This window comes from Anopheles coluzzii, chromosome 2, assembly GCF_943734685.1.
Source record: "Anopheles coluzzii chromosome 2, AcolN3, whole genome shotgun sequence".
Lineage (NCBI taxonomy): Eukaryota > Metazoa > Arthropoda > Insecta > Diptera > Culicidae > Anopheles > Anopheles coluzzii.
In genome coordinates, this window is record NC_064670.1 from 96293608 (window position 1) to 96314416 (window position 20809).

At 43.8% G+C, this 20809-nt stretch overlaps 1 protein-coding gene across 5 annotated transcripts in view; it reads left to right on the plus strand.

Annotated features, from left to right (window-relative positions):
- LOC120948530 (uncharacterized) overlaps positions 1 to 20809 on the plus strand; it is a 110962-nt gene that overhangs the window by 85726 nt on the left and 4427 nt on the right. For 4 of the 5 annotated variants that reach the window (XM_040364964.2, XM_040364965.2, XM_040364966.2 and 1 more), the window contains exons 5-9: positions 1591 to 1807; positions 1977 to 2410; positions 6958 to 7080; positions 14023 to 14529; positions 15775 to 15897. In XM_040364964.2, the coding sequence (XP_040220898.2) occupies positions 1591 to 1807; positions 1977 to 2410; positions 6958 to 7080; positions 14023 to 14529; positions 15775 to 15897 (1404 nt within the window). The remainder of the gene's footprint in view (positions 1 to 1590; positions 1808 to 1976; positions 2411 to 6957; positions 7081 to 14022; positions 14530 to 15774; positions 15898 to 20809) is intronic. The other variant, XM_040364968.2, reaches the window with a different exon arrangement.

Consider the following 20809-nt stretch of genomic DNA (forward strand, 5'->3'; position numbering starts at 1 on the left):
TTGATTTGTATAACAATAATAATTTGCTTTCATAGTGAGTAGATGGATTTCTTGTTGCGTTATTAGTAATCTTTTAAACAATGTAGTTTAAAACAAATTCGTGTAAGTTTTCAAACTACAGACATTTGACCGCTAAAGCCGTGTGCATTATAATGATATTTAGGCAGATTTTGCAATTAAATAAGTTGGAAATCATAACTGTTTCTTATGAAATTTGTGCAGCTATTTAAAATGCCTGAAGTTACACAATACAACTCTTCAAGGTCATATTTTCTATTTATTTTGCTGAAAAGAATGATCTCAATGACCGATCGAAACCCTATTTTTAAACCCCATTTTTAATAAATAAATAAATAAATAAATTTTAAATATTTTCGTAAGCCTTGATTGGTGTAATGAAATGTTGGAGCTGAATAATGTCAATAACTGCTTTTATAAATGCAAATTTCAATACATGTTTGACACTGGATTACTTGTCTTCAATGAAAAGTTAAAATTATTCAAAGAAAGAATTGTTTGACAACAAATATTGATCGCCAAATATACATATACAGATACAAATATATATGAATATGGTATCAAGTGAGAGCCTAAATGTATGCAATTGTTTTTTACTTTTTTTTACTATATCGATTATATTCTTTTCGAGCATTTGCGAATGATTTCTTAAGGTAAAATATTCGAGAATTTCGATACTTTACTGTTAAGCGTAAATAACAGATTACAAAAAATGACAAATGGTTTGAACTGCAATTAATAATGCTAATAAATTGAGCTCCTATGTTCCCTTTCTTCCTCTTTGACTCAACAACCGTTGTCGGTCGAGGCCTGTCTGTTCCTCTTGTGGGCTTGGCTTTTAGTGACCTATGAAATACATGTAACAATTTTAAATTTATTATAAATTTTTAGTCACTGAAAGCCAAACCCACAAGTGGTAAAGGCAGGCCTTGACCGACAACGGTTGTTGAGCCAACGAAGAAGAGATTTTAAATTTAGGTATAATGGCTAGGTATAAGTGGTATAAGGGCTAGGCAGCGCCTAAATGTATGTAAAAAGTGCTAAGGCAGCTTGAAAGCGCGTAACAATCATTGTGGGCAATACTTTTAGGCGTTTCAATTCGCTGCCTTAGGTAATCCTAAAGCTAAATTCAACATTTTAATCGCTCCTAACGAGGTTACATATGGTACCTAATCTCTCGATATCCGTATTGCTAATCATTCATTCAATCCATGTAAATCATCCCTATCATTGCTCGCTCTAAAAAGCCATTGCACACTTATGCAACAATCCCCCACACTGAACTAGTTCGCCTTTTCGACGAAAACATCCCATCGAGCTGCTAATGAACGATTACGAAACTAAACCTTAAAAATTGAAACGTTAAGCTGTTGTGTGCCACTTTTTTGTCAAACAAAACTCTTACATCTAATCACACATCCGCACACAACGGACGTTGAAGCACGGCAGTTGCTCACGGTCTAATCCTCTCCTCTCGCTGCATCTATTCACTTTACGCTGCTCCCGAACGGACGGATACTTTTGATGGATCGTTCGCTTATCCGGATTTCGCCTGCCATCCCCGCCCGACAGCAGCCCAGCAGCGAAAAGTCGTCAATCCACCGCTGCCCCCATTGCCGTCCGGCGTGACCGTGTCCAGCGCCAGCACGGTCACCTTCCCCGCCGACGATCACAAGGGCACGGAGACGGTGTCGGTGGCGCGCGTCATCATTTCGGGCGATCTGTCCTGCATGAAGGACGACTTCATTCCCGCACCGGCCATCGCAAACGGTGACATCAAATATTTGCGGTAGGTACATACACATGGCGGTGACGCGGGACGGGGAAAACAACCCCTTTCTCCCAGCGAGCGTAGTTTGATTTCCACGTGATTACGGTGAGCTGTGCTTTACGATGTTTGTTTTCTTTTTTGCTCTTTTTTTTGCTCTCTCTCTCTCTATTCCTTTTCACGGATGTAGTAACGATTTGTACGGCATGGAAAATTCCTTCCTCGAGGCAGAATATCATTGCCGGATGGGCTACCGGTTGCGGCTGAAGGATGATGGACGTGCCCGCAGCCCATCGCCCATCGTTACCTCGACCGGTGCACTCGCCAACGCCAATCTGGTCTGCCGTAAGTCGCGCTGGATCGGCAAACGGCCGGCCTGTGTGCGGATTAAGCCCGCGCCCCATCAGCTGCCACCGTCCGCCGCCTGGCCCGCGCTGTCCCGACCGCTCGATGGGGACGGTACGGCACGCTCGCTGAACGTGAACCCTTGCGGGAAGGATCATCGCTGCCCACAGGCTTGCCACCGTGTGTCGGCGGCGGCAGACGGTACGCCCAACGGCTTAAACCGCACCACCGTCTGCTCCTGCTACAAAGGATTTAAAATGGTCAACCATCGGTGTGTGGGTAAGTTAGACTGTTGATGCAAGGAGGGGGAGAGGGGAAGGGGGGGAAAATTCCTTTGACATCGCTTTATTGTCCAGTTGTTGACTCTTTTCTTGGCAGCAGACTAACACAAGAACAAAAAAGGGACAAAACCAGGATGATTCAAAATGGAGCAAAAAGGGGGAAAAAGCTGATTTTTTCGGTTCTTTTTTCATCTCTCCAAACCGGAACGAAAGCGAAACCCATTTTAATTTATGGTTCGTTTTTCGATACGGTTTTCCTTGTAATTAATCAGCATGTTCACCCAACTTTGGTATGTCCCTTCGACCTACCAGCAAAAAAAGCCCTAGCAATACTCATGAATGTCAACCCTCACTCGACGAAAATTGGGGTTAGGGACCTTCCTATGTCCTTCTGAAGTAACGATGTTTTTGCCGACCGAGAGAGAACAAAAAAACAGAGAAAAGTGTCAAAAAGAATTGAAATACAACGAAGGGGCAGCAAACCTCGCCGAGTTTGGGTGAGATTTTCGTCCGTACCCCGTTTTTCCTTTGCTTCCGTACAACTTACTGTCGGCAAATCCTTTGTTTGTGGTCAGCTCACGCCATTCGCCCCAAAACCCAGACAAAAAATAACACAAAGAAGCAATCGAAGCTCTTGGTGAAGCTGTTTCCGTTTGCCGCTTTCGGTCGTAATTTACGAGCGCGCAGCCACATCCACCCCACAAACGCCCCCGGGAGGAAATTTTTAATTGATCATATTTTATCGTCCACAATCGATCGTGCGGAGCAATGAGTGAGGGCAGTTTCTTTTTTCTACCCAAATGCATCCTGTTCGCCATCTCTCTCGCTCTGGAGATACATCAACAACCCCTTCCCTTCGATCCGGCCACTTATCATCCATCGGTTGACGGGTGGGAAAATTAAAATGTTCCCTCCCATGGTGCCCCACGGTGGAGTTTGGCGCGAAAGCATCGGCTGCACGGCGAATGCTTCCCTGGTGGAAAATTCAATTATCGTAATGCACCGTGTAGAGCGAGAGAGCGATTGTTCTCATGGGGCATGCATTATTGGGAAAGAGAGGTGAATGGTGGGTCGAAATCGAAATGATGAGAATTGAGGCGGGATCCATTTTTGGGGGTGAAAAAAACACGCCCAAGTGGCAGCCCAGCCGTTGTCTTTATCGAGCGGGAATGATTTATTTGCCATCTGTGGCTTCTGAGTAGCTTTTTTGGTAATTAAAATTTCAACCCTCAGCAGACGACCGTGGTGAGAGGTATACGAAAGGGAAAAAGAGGAGAAAAATGTGAAAAAATGCCACAATGTCTTGCTTCCTTTGTGGTTTTCCCTTTTTTATTTGCTGTGATTGAGCTACAATCTCAATCCTTCTATAGCCTATTACAGGGTTTCCCACGATGTATTGGTCTATTTTGCGCTCGTCTCACGATTTATTCATCGTAGCCCATAGATTTTTTGTTGGTTCCCACAATTTATTGGTATTGTCCGATTAGATATCAATACAATTGAACCAAAAAAATCTGGGAAACGCTTTATTAATTTATTAATCGTAGGAACACACCAACACATATAGGAAGCCACCAAAAAAATATGGCAACCGACCAATAAATCGTGGGAAACCCTGTATGTTTTCTATAACGTAATATGATGCATTGCTAGTTAAGATTCCAACTAGGAACTGTTTTTTTATTTAAATCCCTGTTCAAGTTTGTTAAGGCATTACGATGCAAGCAACCAAGAATGGAAGGATCATTTACAAAATTCAACATTCATTCTGCCCAAATGTGACCGGTCTCTAACCGGTTGATCAACGCTTGATGGTAAAAGAACAACGTCGATGTGCTGCGGATGCGGCTCGTTTACGATTTCGAAGCTCGACGCTGCTGAAGCTCCTCCTATCCATGCCCTTGTTACGCTACATTACCGCCCGCGGAACGTAGCGGAACGAGCCCCGGCGGACTCGATTGCTCCGGTTGTGACCCATGTCAGGGCGTGATTTTGTTTCATTTGATAGCTGTCTGTGCGCTGTTTGTGCTTGGATTGCAAAGATTGCGATTTTAAAAAGTGGCGAACCCGTTACATGGGTGGTTGTAGTTCGTTACGCATTATAGCGCAAAAGCTGCTATAAAAATGGCACAAACGCGCCTGCAGGTATGCAATACACACGACAGAACGGCGGTAAAACAGCAGCGCGAGCCGACTTGTTAATTTGTTTTACACAATTTATCCGATGAAATGTTATTTCAATGATTATTTTCATAAGCAATCGTTTAACTGTTTAAATCGTCTTTATAAAGTGTAATATTTTTCATATAAATATAATATTCACTTTAAAAAGATACCTAATTCAATTTATTACAACACTTCTAGAGCTCAGAACACCCTCACTAAAAGTGCTCCAATGTGACCCTTCCACCGTACCTGTTTTGTCATGTTGCAATTCTCCCTCCCAAGGGGGAAAACTTTCACTGCGCTTATGGCTTTTAAACACAATAAATCAAGCCTCTTAGTACGGACCAACGCAGCAAACATGATTTGGTCGTAGCGTTTACGTTATATCGGATTATGATCTTGCTCCGTTACAGTGAGCCCTCGCTCCATGCGCCTATAAACGGTGCTTGATTTCATCACCCATCACGACAGCATTCCAACCATCTGGGCAACAGTGCCAGCAGCCGCAGTCAAACAAGTGGTCCCAAAACGCGGACCAACAACAAAACGCGACACGAGAAAACCCCACAAAGAGACGGAGAGAAAAAAGCATCGCTTCGTCGGTTAAAAAGCTTCTTTATTGAATATGTCAGCTTCACTCGCCGTCAGCAGGTTTGTGGTCTCTGACCTACAGCTTACAGGACAGACAGACAGGGCTTAAAATACAATGCCGCGTCCTACCGGCACAAGGTATGATGGGGGGGAAAATGGGGGAGGGCAACTTTTTTCGGCTCACGAATCAGGGAATGGGTCCCCAGCACGACAGTATAAATAATGCAACTGTTGGCGAAATGTCTCACTTACACATTCGCTGTGCGCTGTCGTCTTCAGCATCAACAGTGGTTCTTCGAAACCATTGGAAAAGCTTAGAGCTTTCCTGTCCGTGTCGGTCTGTGCCGACTGTTTCGTCAATGATAGTGTATGTGACTGTGGTGATACTTGTTAAATCTTTCCCATTTGTGCCATTTTTTTGTTGAGGCCACCATTCGTCTACAGAGCTTTGCAATCAGAGTTTGCTGCTCTCGTACCTTTTGTGTATGAATAAACATTTCTACGTGTTTACATTACGCAGCACGGCCATAAAGGTGTCATTTCGACTCGTAATACTGTTTTAAAGCATGATGGACGAGTGTTTCTCCAAGATGTGTCCCAAGGTGCAACCAATCACAGAAGTTGGGGTAGACGGCAGACCCACTTCAATTACTGGTAGTATGCAGCTGCATAATGCAGCCTGGAAAGAAATGTTAATATGAGGGAAAACAAATTGTATTTATTATTCAACGAAATGCTGGTCCAAGGGAAGATTAGCTCTTGGCTGTTGTAGTTTCATCAATCAGCTTGCCTGTACTTGTGCGCCACGTTTTGTGGACAGAAGCTGTCCGCTGCCTTCAGGTTATTAGCAGCACATGTGACTAAAATTAATGTATTACTGGCGACCGAGAACCAATGCAGAGACAGGCATAACCTCCATCCTGCGGCCACACTTGTTCAACACCCGCAGGTCCCGGAGGTGTGAAGTTGACGATGATGTGCCGTTGCACTGCACGCTGTCCCTGATGCTGGTGATGACTTGATGAATGATAGTTCAGTGTCAGTGTGCTTGAGAAGCGAAAACAAAAAACGAACCTTTCGCTTCCAGCCAGCACTACAACACATCAACAGCGCACAAACACCATAATGTGAGCCACAAACGAGTGTGGGCTAATCGTAAATCTCGGCCCCGCTCGAGTGGCTTCCCTGCGAAGGGGAATGGGCTGCTCCTGGGAGTTCTCGGCACACGGCTCTGCTGCTCTCAACCTGTCAACCTCGGTCGGTGGTCGGTGATAAATAGCCCTTCGACAGACTTACTGACAATCGATCGGTACCTTCGGTGGTTCGGTTGATTGGTTGGCGGCTTCCCCTTTGCCACAGCTTTACCTCGTATCTTGGTGTAATGAATTTTGAATATGGCCACCAAGTTTTGGGAATTGAATATTCATAAATAACACTAAGCCTGCCGTTTGGAGGAAGTGGGAGTTGGAATTGTAAGCGTCGGAGACCGGGACGGACGTTCCTATATTGGACTAATACTTCGACAGGATGTACAGGTAAAAATTTGGTCCAATCTCTGCATTTAATTATGGACCATTCTTTGTTCTGTGAACACTGTGCACCGATGATCCTGGTTTTAAATATTCCCCCTTTTATTTCTGACTGTCTTATCGATAAGCCTGTACAAATAACCACATACCACCCGTTTTTTCCCAGAATATCTCACAATTCTAACAAAGCTTGTTCATCTATCGATCTTCCCCTGTATCTATATCTCTCTCTCTCTCTCTTTGTTTTCCGATCCGACAGATATCAACGAGTGCATCGAGTACGGTGAGGATGTGTGCGAGTACGGTTGCTCCAACACGATCGGCTCGTTTACATGCAAATGCCCGAGAGGATTGCGAGTTACGGACAATAATAAATGCATGGGTAAGTTTACCTCGGTATCCCGCACGCAAACAAAGCTACCCGCTTCCTTCCTTGCAGCGTTTGGGAGAGACTTCCAATTCTTCCAACCGTACAACCGGTAGTGCATTTTCCCGTTTTCCCAGGATGTGTATATTTGCCTGGTTGTTGTCCTGTTTGGAGGGATGGTGTGGTCTCTGGAGCGCGTTTCGCTTGCAGCTTCCGGTCGAAGCTCTCCACCAACGTTCCATCGGTAGCGTTCGTTTGCATCATCTTTTCGCCCGTTTACAAACACACGGACGTTTACGGTGGGAAAGAAACTGGGCTGTACAAGCCGGTTTCGGTTGCTGCAGTTGTTATGCGCTTAAGACAGTAGTAGCTCCAGGGCAGTGGTCTTCCTTGGACGGCAGTCACGCCCTGCGTACTGCCCCATGATACGCTCAACGTCCCAGCTTCGCATCATGGCTCATCCGGGAATGATTATAAATGTTTATGGAATTTAGATTGTTTTGAAATGTGATCTGCATAATCACAACACTCTCCTAGTTCCGGGGCTCTTCTCCTACCGCAGGGTTCGGAAGCAAACGGTACTGTTGGCGTTGCAGGAGAATGTTGAATTTTTTGTGAATTGAAAAAAAACAGCTCGGAAGTTTGTCATCTCCTCGTGTGTGTGTAATGATTTTGGATCGATTCAATATATACTCGTACAAGTACACAAGTACCTAATGGAAACATACATTAGTCTTGTTGCCAAGGAGGGGTAAAAACATGCCCCGGGAGTTGTATGCAGAGTTGATTAGCAATAAAAGCTTACACAGCATACCGTCAGTAGGTTGGTAGAGACATGCATAATTAAGGTTACGTTTATATTCCATCAAACGTTATCCTTCCATTAGGGAAGGCACTTGCACAGAGCTTCCAGCACATCCCGGGTAAAACGCAAGACCGATGTTTCCAGTTTTGTTTCACTTTGAGAGTGCAACGTTTCGGGGAATCAATTCAATTTGTAGCATACAGTTAACGTGCCTTTCTCTTCCATCATCCATGCTCGCCGACAAGCAGCAACACTGTAAAATGTCCAAATTTAATCAAAAAAGGATTCGTTTAAAGGGTTTCCTCCTACCCCAAAAAAAAGGGCAGTAACCGAGCAACAAAGAGCGCTGTAAATTGAAAAGGAAGCACATTATCCTTTCCTGTGTTGTGTTTACCATTTTCATTTTAAACGCTTTAATCGTGCGTGCCTCCCGAAAGAGAAAATGGGTGGCATGAAGTTGCCCTGCGTGTCATTCAGCATTCAGTGGCAGATGACAATATTCTATTTTTAAATACGTCGATTATGCGCATGAATTACGAACGATTTTAATTGGAAAGCGAGCAGCTGCAGGAAAATAGGCAAAGGTAGAGAGACAGTGAGAGTGAAGAGAGGGAGAAACAGAGGGAAAATGAAGCTTTAATCCAATTTGTCGCGCTGAGCACGTGATCGGGATTGCAATCGAGGGAAGTTAAATCCCGCTGTTGTGACAGTTTACCCGATAATCCTTTTTTGGATGCTGAATGCGTGGTTGATAATGGCTTTGTTAGGAAAGGAATTGGAGCGAAAGCGGGTGTGGGATTAGGATTTGGAAATGATTTGAATAGAAGGCAGGATTTTTGTATTATTTGCACAAAATTGACAACAGTGAATGAAAACGGTTCTGCAGGAGGGAAAAAGATTGCAAATGAATTGCTTTAAAAACAGTCACGGCTCATACCGCAACAGTGATAGTGATCCGTTGATGCGTTGGTTTGATTTATTGCCCATAATCTAAGCCAATTTCATATTTTTTGTTTTCATCTCTTAAGTAAAGCAATACGGTAGACCGTTTGGTATTAGCCTTGTATCAACAACATTTCTTCGAATGAAATAACAACCAATAAAACATGTGGTGCCGTGACCAGGATTTATTGCGTTTCTTCAACAGGAGCGCTTCGTACAATTGCACATGAAAGATGTAACAGGAACGGGACATTATGTGCTAAACATTCACACACATATTTTTTAATCATTCATCCAACGACCAGATGGTTTACAATCGCTTAACAACAGTTCTTGCTATCATGTCCAGCTACACTAATGATTACAGACGCTGCACCCACCATTTATCTCGAATAACAAAGTAACTCCATGCACTTTTCATAGTTCTCAGTTTTATCTAAATTTCTCGGAAAAAATGGAAACAACTATTCCAACAGCTCTAACAGTGCACTCGAACTTGCCCCCGAGCACAACGCAAACAGCAGTGTCATTTTTACCAAGCTTTGTCGGTTAAAAGCTACCCTTTCGTCCCCGCTCTCGCTCACCAATACGCTCATTCTTGCTGGTGGTTTTCCATGCAATCGGTGTGTTTCCGAGCAACCATTGCTCGAACACCACGGTCCACGAGAACAGATTGTACGCTCAAAACCTCAAACTGACCAGATCCGGACCCGATCTCCTGCAGCGAACGCTCGATGCGTACAATAATGCTCAGCTTTATTGGTCAGGCCAAAGGCTGCCCAATATGTGGGTACGGCCAGAGAGAGGCTAAAGTTTTTTCCCCCTGAAAACCATTAAACTGTGGCATTCTGTTTCATGTGCATTGGTTCAAAGATAAAACTTGTGCGCCCGGAAATGAAACTTCCTGCGTTGCAATGGCTCCGATCCAATCGACCGATGGACATACTTTTGCTAGCTAGCGAGGAACATGGAAGGACGTAAAAGTTGAGCTGTCTAATTGTTTGTACAATTTGTTTCGTGTGTCGCTTCCACTCTCTATTGTGCTATGATCGATTTTGTGTGAGAATGGACGGTAATGTCTGCTAAGTTGTCCCCCAAGTGGTGTAGCTGGCCGCCTTATACCCAGATTTAAACATCTATTCCACACTATCCCTTTCCCAGTTCATCGGTGGCTGTGTCCTACCGGACACCGGGAGCTAAATCGGTGTCAAACGTGTTCCGGATTCGATGTTAAGGTGTAAGTCAACTGTTGTTTCCCGACAGTCCAGCCGGCAGCAAAACTCTCATGCTTCGAGTCAATTAGCAAAACGACAGTCTCGAGCGTGTATGCCGGGTACCTGCACATTGTGCAGTGTTTAAATTACAACGCAACAGTTTCCTGCACAATGTCCTTGCACTTACTTGCAAGAGCTTACTACCAGCAGCAACAGCAGCAGTGACCACACTTGACCACGGCCCCGTGTCTGTGTGCTGGTGCTGGAATTCAATCTCACTAATGATTATCCACAATCTGGGTGTGTTATCCTTCGTTCTTATCCTTCCTGTCGGTCACTTACACCACCACCACCAAAGCTGGACGTGTCGTTAATGACTGAGTTTTCCCCGTTTTCCCCAGACACTCCGGAAATGCGGAAAGCGAAGAAAACATTTGCCTCTACAGTCGTTGCCATTGAGTCGTTCTCGGAACCATTGGAGATTTCGAGACCTGATTCGAACGGACACTCGACCCGACAGCAACAGCTGTAGTTTGTGGTTTTCAGCTGATGACAAAACTGTAAATGAGCTTCAATCGTTGGAACCATTGCTTTGTATCACAGCTTTGCCGCGCCACATTTTCCAGAAGGACAAGTTGTGCTAGGTAAATTAGGAATGCGAAAAAGTGGAGATATAGAGAGCGAGGGAACATTCCCGGGCCCGCCACCGATTGCGCAACTGATTGTGGGAAGGCGAACTTTTGCCTTTTGCGCCGGCGAGTGAGAAGTTTAGTAGCAGGCACCGACTGACGCCCGGCAAGCTATTGGAGTTCTCGATGGGCTACGAGATGGATAAAAACTTTCCGGTTTTTGGTTTCGGTGTGAGAGAAGCCACCAAACAATGCCTGCAACAATGGGGGAGTTGGCTCCGATTGGGGGGAACATCTGTAGTAGGACAGCAGGAGAGCGCCGGTAAGGAAGGAAAACTAACGAACGTTTTAATGGGAGCCGAGAAAACGGCTTTGTTTATTCGTCTGTTTATCTGTCCGCCCTTCCCTGTTGTGGCTGTAGTAATGCAGAAGAATTTTTTTTGCTGTCGGATTCTATCATTTTCCCTTCCTAGATTCTTTATCGAATGCTGCAAAGGATCTAGGCAAATGATCTTACCGTTTCGGTATCAAACTCAGAGCATGGTTTTCCCTCCAAGCACCACCAGCACAACACGTGCGCTTTATCGATTGGATCAAGTTTTTGGGGGAAGAAATAAACACAGCCAAACTACGGCACAGATCGGCACAGTTTGCCCAGGGAAGGTGTAGTTTGGTTGCAAAGTTCAAAGAAATTAGTGCAAACATGCCGAGCACGTATGGTACGGATGGTACAGGTGTGAACTATGGATTTGGTAGCAGTCGTATTGCGGGGTTTTGCAGGAATTGTTTCGGTTGTTGTTGTTCACCGTGCTGTGGGAAAGTTTGACCATAAACGATGGTTTGTTTTGCTGCAATCAATGTTGGAGGTAGCTTCATTGTGTTATGGAATGGTTGCTGTTTTGATCATTGCTGCAGCGCAATGAAATAAGAGATTTCATGTTTTGTGCCAGATGTTGCTACACATGTCCAATTTGCAACCAAACTAATTTAATCTACCTGAGGACATATTAACCATATTACCGTTCTAGTAACACATTGTTGAACACACAAAATAAAAATAAATAAAATTTTGCAAATAAAGCGACTGAGCTACAGTAAAAAAAAATGCGTTACCTACCTAAAATTGGTGCCTTGGTGCTCCAGAGGCAAATATTGTGCCACGTTGTCAGAAATTGGTGCGTTTTTGACAAACATTGGAGTCTTAAGGGCAAAACTTTGTGTCAATGACTAGAAGGTAGAAGGATATAGACATAATTCTAGCTCCCATGTAGCTAGCTTCTATGTAACAGTGCCACAAGAAAGTTAACCCAGTCAAATAACATTTAATTTGGCAGCAGATATACCTACTGAACGATGAATCTTGCTGGGAGGAGGATTTGCATTCGTTTTGCAATTGTTTAGAGATGTACTTCATTCCAAACATTTTACAGATCTACGCCTTCTATTTAGAACTAGAAGCAGATCTACGCCAACTAGAAGTACTTTGCTTTTAGTAGGAGTTCATGTCAACGAACCTGCTCGTACTTTAGGCAACTATAGGCTGGTACAATTTGATCAAACTAGACGTGCATACAGCGATTAGACCTAAGACATCTAATGGTTAATAAGATCGGTGATTAGATCGCTATGATCAGTGGTATCGCCAATCACTTAATAAATGAACAAATAAAGCAAAAAACAACTAAAATCGTCTATAAATATGCAATATAATTTTTATAACACATTTGCAGTTTATCTCACATGTTTCATATTCATCCTCCAAGTGCAGAATATAACGCATTTATAATTTAAGTGCTTCACGTCCTTGCTGAAACGTTGAAGCCTACAGCCAGCCGAAGGGAGTTGTTTAGTTTAGCTCAAATCTCAAGGTGCATTCAAGCGCACAAATCGTCTCACTGTTACATGTAAATTTAAACAACTAAAATATATCTTACTATCCTAACCGAACGGAAGGTAAAGTTATTTGCACACATGCTGTAAGATAAACTCCACCTTGAAGATCAAGTTCATGACTTCATCAGCCAAACATGCTCAAAAGGCATCTTCCCGTCAGTACTAATCCAATCCCTTGACCTTCGTGTTACCTCCTGCCACTCCCGTATTCCGTTCGATAGATCGTTTCATCTACGGTGGGTGATAAGCAAAAAAACAACATCACACAACTCTCCAAAGTTCAAGCGTCTTGCTGACAAGAGTGTCTCATCGAAAAGCCGCCCTTAAAAGCATGGCAAACAGAGCCTGCACCACCGGGTGCCGATAGCTTCCGTTTGTCGAAATTCCCCTCTCACTGGAAGGTCTTTTGAAAAGGCGTAAATTAAAAAAAACTCCACTGAACCTATCGAAAAACACGTGTGGCGCGGGCAATTGCAGTAGAAGCTGACGAAGCGCACCAAAGCTAGCAAACGCATCTGTGCATTGTTTTCATCGGAATTTCATTTCCCAGCATCACCAGCAGCAGCAGGAGCTTGTCTCAAATGAACGGAAAGCAGTTTTCGAATGATGAATCGAGGAAAGAAGAAAAAAACTCGCACACTAAAAGAGTCGCAACTCACACAGGTCCCTTAAACCCATGCTCGACAGTACGGGGTTTGTTTACTTCCTAGCGGCACCTTTTCCGAATGCCGAAAGCAAGCAACATTCCGATGGGATTAGTGCAGCCATTCGGGATGCAGTTCGCACAGTGCGTGTTTGCGACTTTGGTTGAGTGGGAATTGAGGTTGTGTGGCAGGGGTTCATTGCACACAAAAAAGGAAGAAAGCACCGTCCGATAAAAGCCATTCGATCGAATCGAAAAACCCCTGGGCCCGAACACAGAATGCCTCAACTCAATTTCGCCCCACACTTGCGGCCACTATCGTTTCGGGGTTTGTGCGGAGTTCGAAGTTCATCATCGTTTGATCGTTTTACGCACTTCGATTTATATGCAATGAATGTGCATTCACTGGTTTACGCAAGAGTAAGAAAAAAAACTTTACCTACGGGTGTGATGATGGCGTGCGTTGATTGCATTTTTTCGCCCAACAGGCTAGCAGCATGAAGCCAACCAGAGAGTGTGGAAATCGTTTCACTCGTTCACGGGAGTTTGGATTTTGATTTATTTGTCGGTGTGTTGCAGCGGAACTCCTTTGGTCGAAATGTGAGTTTCGCTCAAATCGAAATCAATGGGCTTTTGGGGTTTTTACCCTTGGTGTTGCGGTAAAATGGTTATTGTCGCTTTCGGAATGCTGGAGTTGTTTTTGCGACAGGGAAAATAGTTCATTAGTTGATTCTTGGAATTGTCATTCACCTTCGGCTAACTCCTAAAACTCGTCAAACATCTGCTTGCACAACCCAAAATAATCTATTTTAACGTGTTCCACTTTCCCAGATGTAAACGAGTGTTTGCTGCGAAACGGCCACGGCCCCTGCCAGGATACGTGCATCAACACGTGGAGCAGCTACAGGTGCACCTGCGACGGGCTGCCGGGGACGCGGCTAGCGCCCGACGGCCACTCCTGCGAGGACATCGACGAATGTACGGTCAACAATGGCGGCTGCTCGCACACCTGCCTCAATACGCTCGGGCGTGCGTTCTGCGTCTGCCCGGAGGGGTACATGCTGGACGAGGACTGGAAGACGTGCGTCGATGTGGACGAGTGTGCCAACCAGCGATCGATAGCGACCGAGCATCGGTGCCACGGCCGGTGCATCAATACGGTCGGGTCGTACCGGTGCGAGCCCGCGGACGACCCGGTCGTCGGCCTGTCGGTGAATGGAGCAATGGAACGAACGGATGAGGCCGTGGACGGCGGTGCAGGCGAGCTGGAGCAACCGGACTACGACACGCTCTGCCCGACCGGCTATCATTTCAACACGACGATGGGCGACTGCCAAGGTGAGTGCGGTTGGAAATGGGGAGGGTTTTGAATTGAAAGGAGCTGTTCATGTAAAATGCAACACGCGTTTCGTCTTGCCGGTGGCACAGTGGCTTGATTTCGATGAGCATTTCGCGTAAACTCAATGAATCTACACGCGCTTTGATGAGGATTCGGGGTTATTTTGAGTGCAATTCTCTTCCGGAAAACCGGTGCAATAACAAAGACAATTGAAACGAAAGTCAAATAGTCAGAAACTGTTGGGCTTGAAGAATTTTATTACATTCTTTGAATTAAAACATCTATAGAATTCAAATGGGTTTGAACTTTAAAAAGTAAGTGAATTTTATTGATTGCAATTTTCTCTACAGAACTTTATTGTCTTTGGATTGCTCTTGTTTGAAGATTTTTATACGCGTTTTGACGTTTGGCATTTTGTTTTCAATGTTTGATCAATGTTTGATATATAGATTACATTTCTATTGCAACCAACAATTGATAACAGAATAAAAATAGCAGCATAACAGCATAATATAATAGCTTTATGTAAACAATTGCTTTGGCTTTGATCAGCAAAAAATCTATCAACATACAAATTGACATTTCACGACTTGACACAACAATACTAAGGGCTCCTGTATTAAAATCGGGAAGGGCTGGAGGGGGTATAAAAATTGTATACGATATGACATAACACTTCTCAATGCTGGCGCCCGGCAAACGCGCTAACAATTCACCTTCTAAATAAACACACCTTGACTATGCCCGTTTCATACTTCACAAGGCCCGAATAGAAATTACAGCTTGATACTGCAAAATAAGCATGGAAGGGTTGAAAAAAAAAACAATATTTTTTTCATGAGTCTTAACATTTAAATATTGCAAAAATAAAAAAAATCAATCCAATTGCATTGTTGCAAAGGTAATTATGAAATGAATCACATAGAAAATGGTTAATTTGATGATGTAATAACCAAGATTCGAACCTATGTTTCGAAGATTACAGAATGTCGTATTCAATGGGCAATATATCTTTACAGTCATCTACTTCACAGATCAATCAAATAAACTTGATTGTCAATAGTTAAATGTTACGCTTATATCTAGACTTGCTGCGCCAACGATAACTCACACACTTGTTAACCTTTGCGAACGGGTAACACGATAAAGGATGTAACCCGATTCGCCTCCTTGTTTCGAAGGAAATGTTTTGCCATAACTAACTTCTTCTCTCTGTATCTCTCTCTTTCCCAAAAACACTACAGATACGAACGAGTGTAGCGTCGCTAATGGCGGATGTCAGCAGCATTGTATCAACAGTGACGGAAGCTACTACTGCTCGTGCAAGTACGGCTTCAAGCTGGACGCCGACAAGCGTTCCTGTCTCGGTAAGTGTGAACATGCCACAGCATTACGTACCCTTGTGCCCTCTTCAGCCTTCCTTCAAACAGCAAACGCTTAACGCCGAGACAGCAAACCAGATTGTCGTGTTGCCCACCGGACACACATGACGCACAAACAGTGTTTGGCAAGCATTAGCATCGAATGCTACACTACCAACCCGGCACATCCGCGTATGTCAATGCACTCCCGCAGAAGTGCCTTTCCCCCGCTCCGAAGCAACGATCGGAAACTCACTAGCAGCGGAACAATTATATTAACATTTATCATAATCTAATTACCGCTTGATAGCCCAGCGCTCATTGATTTACGACACGCACGTTAATGGAAATCGTTCCCCCTTTTTCCCAACCCCGAGTGCCCGTGGTTCATCCTTCGAGCGGCGTGGGGGTGTGAAAACTTTAGCACGCAACCGGAACCAAAATTTATCACCCAGAAGCACAAACCGGCAAGACTCCAACGCACACGCATATAATGCAACATATCCGATGCGTGCCGCATTGGCTTGAAGCAGAAGCTGCCGGCGCTCGAACATCTTAATCATGCTTCGCTACGACAACGCACGAAACCCAGCAGTGTATTAAGATGGGTTCGGTTTTGGTTCCCGCTCCGCTTAATATCAAGATATGAGATAACAACCACTCAGCCCTGCTTGAGATGAAACCGGAGCTCGATGGCCTTCCCCCGCTCGACCGCTCGTAGCTCTCCTCATGAACATCTCCCAGGGAGGGCTTGATTTATTTCCAAGCCTCCCATGGAGGATGGCAACAAAACGCTGAAGGAAACACTTCTCCATCCGAGCTGGAAATGAGATAAAATATTACATCATTAAAGGTGGCTCTTCTGAGAAGGAGCCCCCTGGTGGCTTTGGTCTTCATCTTCAAGAAGGACCCATACACACACAGAGACAGTTATCGTTTTGCTTAGACATGCACATTCGAATCGGGACCGTCCATTGTACTCGCTCACAAGGCAGTTGAGTTGACAAATTAGCTTACAATAGTGATGGCATTTAAATTTACGATGCGACACGATTAGAACCTCCCCATTACCCCGTCGACAAGGGGACCTCTGTAAAAGAGATGAAAGGGCAAACGAACGAGAGATGAATGGATAACAAGCGTTGCTGCCACCGCTCTACCAAAGATGATGATGATGGTGGATTTTGCTTTGTGGAAGGGATATTAATTAAAAATATCCTTTATTTACTCTCAACAGTAGTGAGTTCCGTTTTGTGCGTCATGAAATTTGTTAATTAAACTTCCCTTTCGCCGTCTCCAGCGAAAGCTTCCGTTTGCAAAGGCAATCGAACCGACGAGCCAACAAACGGCCCTTGACAAATGACAACGGAAAGGACAATGGAAATGAATAGAAGAATATTAACCCATCCCCCACCTCCTTCCGACCTTTCCCTAAAAAGGGCAAGCATTTTAAAAACGAAGATCATGATTTTTAACCATCACGAGCCGGCGGGCGCTGCCCGAATGTCAATTTTCACTTAACGCGTCCCCGGGAGCCACTTATTTAATGTCACGAAAGCGGTCCACTTCGCGCCGGCGAAGACGGTGATAAATGTGAAACGGAAATCAAACCTCGAGCAAGCCGAACACAGAGCAAAGCCGGAAAGCAGACGATTTGATAAGAGCCACTCCGGTACACAGTAACAATTCTATCTTCTTTTCGGTCGCGCTTCAAAATTGCTGCTGTGCTGCAGTAGAAACGTTTACACAAATCGGAAATCACTTTCCATTTTCTCCCCATTGCCGGACACGTTTTGTTTGGGCAATCGAAATTGATAGCTTCGGCGTGCTCGGGATGGAAATTAAATGTAAAGAGACGGCACGTGTCGAGTCCAAAAGTCGACTCATTAATGTGCACAGCGAGGTCGAGTGACGGGGACACACACACACACACCCACCCGTGCTTATCTCGGCGAAAAATCCAAAAAGCACAATGAGGTGGAAACGATGCTTTCGGTTTGCGAGGGGGCCATGAGGATGCTTTAAAATTAATTGAATTATTTTAAGTTTACCTTTTCACCGGCGCCGCCATAGATGACCGGCAAAAAACAGGAAAGAGAAAAGTTTTGAGAATAGTGTTTTTAATGAAGCAAACACTTTCTTTCGCAATGCGCAATGCGTTCGTGTACGTGTACCAGGCAGGTCACAGCATCGCATTTTGGCATCGCTTCTTGTCCCGCGTCCGTGCCGGCCAAAGGTCTCAACTGGACTGTGTACGGCTCATTAGGCAAAACGTATTCCGCACAAACTTCCTACCCCGGGCAAACAGTAATTACAGCGTTCGCTTTGTAAAATGGGGCGAATAAAAAAAATTGCCTTCATTTGCGGTCACATTTTTGGGACAGAAGTGTGATTGCAAACACCCATTTCTTCCACAAAAACACGCTCCTTTAACGGAATCGTGGTGAGAGTTTATAAATGTTTTGCACAAAATATTTCTCGAATTGTTCGCAAAATACAACACGGAAACGCCGCAGCGAATTTCGATGAATTGAATGTATTAAAGGAAGGCTGGTATATTTTTCCTGCTTGTCCATTCCAGCGCCTCACAAACGATGGAGGCCAAAAGTTCAGCAAAAAGCGAACTCAAAGAAAATACCGTAAAAAATATCTTCCCCCCTCGTGCGCTTGACCCGGCCGTGCCTGAGTGAATGCCGAGCGAGGGCACAGTGTAAAGCGTAAAATTAATGAACGATAATGAATGGAATTTTGATTAAAAATGCAAATTTTCACACCATGATCTTCTCGGTGCTGGGTCGAGGTTCCGCATGGCAGGTCCGACACTCCGGGGCTTTGCTGCTGACGATAAGCTTCGGCCAGGCGGTGGTTGGTGCGATTTCGCGGATTTGCTACGATTTAGCGATAATATAAGTGTCTGCCGTGGGGCTTTGTTGACGGAAAATGAATTAATGGTGATTTTGGTTGCTGCTACATTGAGGAATGACACAGTTAAACCATGTTGCAGGGCTTTAAAACATACCGAAAGGTTGGAAGCTCAAGTGGAAGAACAAAAAAAAACCCGCAATAACATCAACCTTCTTAGGGTGAGAGATTTGTGAAAAGAGCCCTCCAAGAATGACAATCAACTGACACGTGATCGTAGCATTTGTGCGGCCAAGAATGAACCGAAAAGTGAAGGACGCTTCCCAAGAAACTGTGAAAGCGTCTAAATGGCGTATAATTAGTCCCGGTGGAAAGTTACACAACAGCGAGCAAAAATAAAAAAAGATACCGGGCGATCCCATAAGAGCCCGAATCTAATTTTGGACGGTGAATGGCAGCAAAGTTCCGATAACTTTTTTTTTCTTCGTTTTCCTCGAGCGGCTAGGCTCGAGGGTGGTGGTGTCCGGTAGTCAAAGTGGTGTTGGTGAAATATTTTAATTAAGTTCACTTCAGCATAAATTACTCCCGCACATGCTTCAACTGGACGGAAAGGATCGTGGGGCACAAGCAATGTGAACGATCGAACAGGTGTTCTGTGTGCCGGCCGCAGTGCCGGAAGGGTGCGGGAATGGAGGCTCGGACCAGAACTTTAATGGAGTCATATTTCATCGAAACGTCGTCCAAAGTTTGAAGGAGTCGATTGTCGGTGTCGGTTTGATGATTTCGGATTGGGGTTGAGTAGTTTGCTGAAACTTGGCTAATGGTTGATGATGGGTGAATTTCATTTCCATGGAATTGGGGCTCATTTTTGGGTGCAACATTGACGGGCTTGGAATTTCACGAAGGTGATGGAGTTTTAGTGGAAAGCGTCATGGCAACGAATGTTGACGCTAAAGATAGCAGCTTTAAGTGCTCTTATACTGGACATAATTGTAGCTCATAAAACAAATGATTTTTGAAACAATAATGTATGTAGTACGCCGCAAACACTGAATCAAAACTAGTTCAAATTATTAAATTATTATTAAAAAGTTTTCCGAGTCACTTTCGAATGTAAACATTGTTATTCACCGCGTGCAACATGTTAATCCACATCAATTCATTTCCATCATCATAATGTTTAATTTCCTCAGCATGATTTTCAACACGACTCAAGCTGGATTGAGTTTGACAGTTCTTTGTTATGTGTTGAAAATCATGTGTTGAAACTGAAATTTCATTTTGAAGCAAATAAATCATTTGACAGTTGTTGAAAAACATCTTGGATGCGATGAATAACAATGTTTACATTTGAAACTGACTTGGAAAACCCTGTATTGCATGACCTTAGGAGTAATGGACAACATTATAAATCATCACATCCTCACAGGTGAAAGTACCTATAATATCCTTTAAATAGAAAAGAAAAATACCTATAATATCTCAATACCTGAATGTGTTATATTATTCATGAAACATTGAATACTTATCAATATTGCACTTTTAAAATAGTTATTATATCGTATAGATGTGCAATTTTAAGCATTGAACAGTTTATGTAGCATACTTGTAGGCGTTATAAAACAGGCTCACTGATTTTTTTTTAAAATATAGTGCATACTATCAGGCGCTTCAACGCTATAAACTAGTTATGCCGTAATGCAATTATGTGTGATATTGATTATTTGTCGTCAAAAAAAATTAAAAATAAAAGTGCGATTAGGCATGCCGAACATATAACTTCAAAATTATATTTGTAACACTTGGCTCGTCTAGGCTCAAAAGCGCCTAGATGTATGCATGTTATGAATATTGTAGGTTTTTAATCTGAAACGTGCATATTGAGGTCATAAATAGGAAAATAATAAACATCGATAATGGTAAATATTACCGTTAGAAGGTATGAAATTTTCTCAAAGTATGAATACTTTGATCTAATGAAATTTTTCTATTAAAAGCTTGATCTAGTGAAAAGAAGTTACACGCAAGCAAACTAATTGTTTTTCTTATACTTCTT